This window comes from Charadrius vociferus, unplaced genomic scaffold (assembly GCF_000708025.1).
Source record: "Charadrius vociferus isolate BGI_N301 unplaced genomic scaffold, ASM70802v2 scaffold41, whole genome shotgun sequence".
Classification (NCBI taxonomy): Eukaryota; Metazoa; Chordata; class Aves; order Charadriiformes; family Charadriidae; genus Charadrius; species Charadrius vociferus.
In genome coordinates, this window is record NW_009647013.1 from 1,542,480 (window position 1) to 1,547,989 (window position 5,510).

The 5,510-nt window shown below is 59.6% G+C and overlaps 1 protein-coding gene across 1 annotated transcript in view; it reads left to right on the top strand.

Moving 5' to 3' along the window:
* The first annotated feature begins 916 nt into the window (after positions 1-916).
* SCARA5 (scavenger receptor class A, member 5) overlaps positions 917-5,510 on the top strand; it is a 49,682-nt gene continuing 45,088 nt past the window's right edge. The window contains exon 1 of the mRNA XM_009895453.1: positions 917-1,028. Coding sequence (XP_009893755.1) covers positions 917-1,028 — 112 coding nt within the window. The remainder of the gene's footprint in view (positions 1,029-5,510) is intronic.

Here is a 5,510-nt window from a genome sequence, read left to right on the forward strand (position 1 = left end):
CCTGCGCTGAGAGCGAGGGGCGGCTGGAGCCGCAGGGGTGCAGGCGATGAGTTTGGGAGTGCTCAGCAGGTCCCACTCCATGGGTGATCTTAACCACTGGGGGCTGGGTGCTGATTCCCCTCCCACCCCGTCCGGGTGCTGGGATGGAACCTCGGTGGTAGCGGTGTCACAACCTCCCCAGGGCCGACGATACTCACTGCAGGCATGGTCCTGTCCCTGGGACCAGCCCAACTCAAGCCCCTTGACCAGAGAGGCAGTGACAGCATGATCAGGCCCGTGGGGAGAGCAGGCTTGGCTCGCGGTCATGGTGCTGGGGGACCTTGAGGTGGTGGCCCTAGGGGTGAAAGAGGTCCTTGGGGGCTTGCATGCATACCCTGACCCCCCATTTCCGCAGCCCTTGAGGAGGGACAGAGGTCCAGGACATGCTCAGACAGGACACCAAGGCTGGACATCTGCAGGGCAAGTGGTGGAGCGTGGGTGGGTGGTAGGAACACCTCCTTGGCCAATGAGTGAGGGGTCTGTGGTGGTGGTGAATGTTTTGTGGAGCTGCAAGGACACAGGCAGGATGAGGACGAGGTGGTGGTGGACCCGTGGTCCTGCTGAGCTTGCCCACCAGCTTCTCCCTGTGTTCACTGAGAGGGTCTGGCTCTTGTTTGGGGCTCAACCTGGGCCACGGGCAAGTCAAGAAGCCACATGTTGAGACGTGGTGGTCAGCTGTGCCAAACAAGAGCAGAGGGTCCCCCTGGCAGCAGATCCATGTCCCCCACACCAGCCCACACCGTGCTGTGCTGGACCGTGGTGCCAGAGCCATGCAGGGTACAGGATTAGCCAGGATTGGGTCCTTGCCACGTCAGGGTATACCATAGCCACCAAGAACCATCTCATGTGCCTCTTCTGCTCCACCAGCAGCAGGAGGATGGAGAACAAAGCCATGTACCTTCACACCTTCAGTGAGAGGGAGAACGGCTCCATCTTCGAGGAGCCCTTCGAGGGGAGGAACCTCTCCAAACTGAACCTCTGCGAGGACGGTGAGTACGGGCTCCACGTGCGGCTTGGTCTGGGGGGGCTTTGAACCCGGGGACAGAAACCTGGAGAGATTCTTGGGGGGGGTACACGGGAGTTTGGATTGCTCAGAAAGAAGCTCATCCGTGTGGCCCCAGGCAGGAAAAGGTGTTTGGCCTGAGTTAGGTGCTCAGCTCCAGCTGCAGGTCCCAGGGAAGCAGAGGAGCCATCTCTGCCCTGGATTGTCCAGGGTGAGGGTGCCCTGATGGAAGTAGCATCATGACGAATGCGTGTCCACCAAACGGAGCAGGAAACTTCTCTCCTGCTGGCGCAGCCTCACGGGGAGAAACGCTCGGGGAACCCCGTTGCAGGGAGGTTTCTGTGCCTCCTCTCCTGTCTGGTCTGGCAGGGGGGTTGGACTGGATGATCTTCAGAGGTCCCTTCCAACCCTGACCATTCTGTGATTCTGGTCTGATGGGGACATGACAGACTCAGGGTCCATGGACCTCTTGAGGTGCACAGGAGCTCATTTAGTTCTGCCACTGACCAGGGTTGTGCTCCAAGGGAAGTCCCTTTGCTTGCTAAAGGTTGGTTTTTGAGTTTTTTGGGGTGTTTTTTTCTCCTCCAAGCCTCTGGAGGAGGACAAAGCCTCTCCAGCAGGACAGAGCAGGACCTGCTTGCATCTCCTGCACATCTCAGCTGGCCTCTGGCTCCGCTGTGAACTTGCTGAGCTCTTTTCCTTCACTCTCACCCCATGAAACGCTGTCCATATTTCACCAGCTCCAGGTTCGGTCCCCGAGCAAATAGCCCTGAGGAGTTTTTCCTGACGCCTTTGCAGTCCGGGTGGGAGAGGCCAGGGTGGCACAGTTGGGTGCTCCAGCAGAGACGTGAGGTCCCCTTCACTGGCAGCTTTGCTTAGAGACCTGTGGGGCTACTGGGGAAACCGGTCTTGTTCTGAGCAGGCTTCCCAGCACCGCTGTCCCCCACCACAAGCATGTGATTTGGGTGATGGGGGAGTCACCTTCCTGGGTTTAGGCATGTGGGACATCCCTGGGATGGGATGGAGAGCATTGGGCGCTTCCAGAGGGCAACCCGTGGGCCAGGACGGGCCCCATCCAGGCACTGAGTGAGCTGGGAACACCCAGCCCTGACCAAGTCGCTTCTGGATGCTCGCACGGCGCAGGTGGCTCGCGGTGGTATTCCAAGAGGAGATGTGGCATCTCTGTGTGGATGCCTTCTTCAGCCTCTGTGATGGGGACAACTTTGAGCCTGGAGGGTGGATTTCCCATCCAGGTGAAAGCCGAGTCTCCATGCCATTCCCCAAGCATGATGTCACCCTGCAAAGGGTCCCCCTGCTCTTGGCGGCGCATCTGCTCCCGCCTCTGCCCACCTTCCTGCTGCCGACTTCCAAAACCCAGCGCCCGTCCCAACTTCCCGCAGCAGAGAGAGGGGCAGATCCTGCCCACGGGGCTGTCCCCGTGCTCTGCCACCCTGCAAACATGGCAAGGGGGTGGCGGAGCCTGGAGGGAGTGACGCTGGAAGAGACGGGAGGGAAGAGTTGGTGTCTTGGCCAACCATCCCCAGCAGAGACCTTGCGCTTGCGTGGAGCGATGGCGGGGAAGGTTCCAGGTATCTCCATGGCTTTGGCATTTTTGTGGCAGGTTGCCTTGGATCCCTTAGGGCAAATCTGCTCATCCGTAACTCACCCCGATGCAAAGCTGGCCCTCCAAGGAACCCCCTTCCCATGGGAGAAGTTGCTGGAAGGAGACTTGTAGGGCTGTGTCTGGTCAGCAGGGGTGAGGTCAACCCCGAGACCTTCATCATGAGGATGGGACCACCCGAGTCCCTCCTGGGCTTGTGGAAAGCCCTTGGTGTGGGGCTGAGGACCAGTGAGGTCCCCCAGGAGAGCAGCCCTGGCCATCCCCCAAGGCTCGGGGGGTGACAAGTCCTGGCTGCTTTCAGCCTCCCGCCTTCTGCACCTCCACTGACCGGGCGGGCCACAGCTCCAGCTCCCCCGGGCATGGGCAGGGGGAGGAAATATTTGCTTTTCCCCTTGGTTACTGGCCGGAGCCTGCCCATGGGCTCCTCGGAACGGGCTGTTGTGAAAACCCTGCTTACGCAGCTGCGGTCCCTCCTGCTCTTCCGAGAGCAGCACAGAGGAGTGGGTGGTTCGGGGCCCCGGGCCAGCTCCTCCCGAAGTCTCCCAGGACCTGATATAAGTGTTAATGTCAGAAAAATATTGCAGCTTTCCTCATCCTGAAACCCTCGGCTCCATCTGTTTGGCCGGTGACGGCAAATGGGAACCACGTGCGGGTAATGAATCGCAGATGGAGGGGGTCCCCGAGGAGCGGCACCGCCTTTCGCACCTGAGCTGGAGCGCCTGGAGCACCCCCCGGTCCCCGCGGGATCCCCTCGGGGTGTCAGCGAGCCTGACCTCAGCGCTTTATCATTTCGGAGCCCCAAAATGGGGCTGAGTTAAGCGATCCGCCCAGCGTAACCCTTCGTCGGCTGGAGGCTTTTGCGAACCTCCCTGTCCTCCAGCAGGACGGATACACCGACCATCAGCCGGGGAAGGGTTCTTGCCCAGTTAAGTACACCCCCAACCCGTCATACGTCCTCTCCATCTCTGGCACCCCATGGGCCAGCTTGGTCCCACAGAGAAAGTCATAGAGTCATAATTTGGGTTGGAAAGGACCTTAAACTCATCTAGGTCCAACCTCCCTCCCATGGGCAGGAACACCTTCCACTAGACCAGGCTTAAAGCCCTATCCAACCTGGCCTTGGTTGGTGAGCTTCTGCCCCATGGGTGGTGGGATGGGGCTACAAAGATGATGAGGGGACTGGAGCACCTTTCTTATGAGGAAAAGCTGAGGGGTTTGGGTCTTTTCAGTCTAGAAAAAAGAAGACTGAGGAGGGCAAGTGTAGGGGACTGCATCTGGGGAGGAATAACCGCCTGCACCAGTACAGGTTGGGGGCTGTGCTCCTGGAGAGCAGCTCTGGGGAAAGGGACCTGGGAGTCCTGGGGGACAACAGGATGCCCCCGAGCGAGCAATGTGCCCTGGTGGCCAAGAAGGCCAGTGGCATCCTGGGGGGCATCAAGCAGAGGCTGAGGGGAGTGGAGCATCTCTCTGCTGAGGAAAGGCTGAGGGACGTGGGGCTGGTCAGTCTGGAGGCGAGAAGACTGAGGGGGATCTTCTCAACGCTGATCAATCCTTCAAGGGAGGGGCCGGGGGATGGGGACAGTCTGTTTCCAGTGGTGCCCAGAGACAGGACAAGAGGGCATGGGCACAAAGGTGACCATGGGCAGTTCCATCTCCACCTGAGGAGGGCCTTCTCTGCTGTGAGGGCGGCAGAGCAGTGGCAGAGGCTGCCCAGAGAGGTGGGGGAGTCTCCCCCTCTGGAGCCATCCCAAACCCGCCTGGACGCCGTCCTGTGCCACTGCTGGAGGTGCCCCTGCTCTGGCGGGGGGTGGCACTGGGGGAGCTCCAGAGGGCCCTTCCAGCCCTCACCAGTCTGGGAGTCTGTGAGGTCCCAAAGCTCAGCAGGGATGGTCTCGGCTGGAAGTGGACATTGCTCCTGGCCATGGATGAGCGTGGTCTCCTCCCCAGGAGGTTTGGCTCCTGGGCTATGATGCTTCACCTTCTTCACCCTTTCTGCTGGGTTGATGCAGGCTCAGAATTGGTTCTACGCTGTTTCTCAGGGCTTAAAGGGCAGAAAGCAATGGGATGGAGCCACCCAAATGTCAAGGGGGTAGGAGTTTGGGATTCCTCCTCCACCTTTTGTTGGTGTCTCCTTGGAGACATCTCAGACCTGGCAAGGGGCAAAACCGGGCGGCACTTGTTGACCTGGCATGAAGTTGCTGGTTCTCAGCTGCTCTCAGAAGCCTTGTGTTTCTTCAAGGGTCCAACAGAAAGACTCAGGCGCCCGACACCCTGCACCCTGTCCCAGCAGCACGGGGTCACCCAGGGAGCCAAGACGTCAGGCTGAGGCATCGCTGTACCCTCGGGGCTGGGCACAGAGGGATGCGGGGTTGGTATCCAGATCAGGCTCTGGCTCCCACCTAAGACCACGACCTGGCCCAGATTTCAACATGGGCTCAAGCTTTGAAGAATGTGCAAAGCCCAAAACCAGATGACCTCAGTGCCGCTGGGTTCACGGCATGGGAGCCTTTCCTTCCCTCTCCCTCCCTTGCTTTTTCCCCATGGCTATTTTATTCATAAAACCCCATCTCCTTCGCACCCAGCTCTCGCTGCTCGTGGCAGTGTCAAAGAGGAACTGGATGGTAGGTAGTGCAGGAGAGGGCAAGGAGGGGCTGGCATGGACGTCAGGGTCTGAGCATCGTAGAATAATAGAATGGGTTGGGTTGGGAGGGATTGGGTTGGGTTGGGTGTCGTGGTTTAACCCCAGCCAACAGCCAGAACCACGCAGCCGCTCGCTCACTCCCCCCCCGGGTTGGGATGGGGGAGAGAAGCAGAAGAGTAAAAGTGAGGAAAAACTCGTGGGTTGAG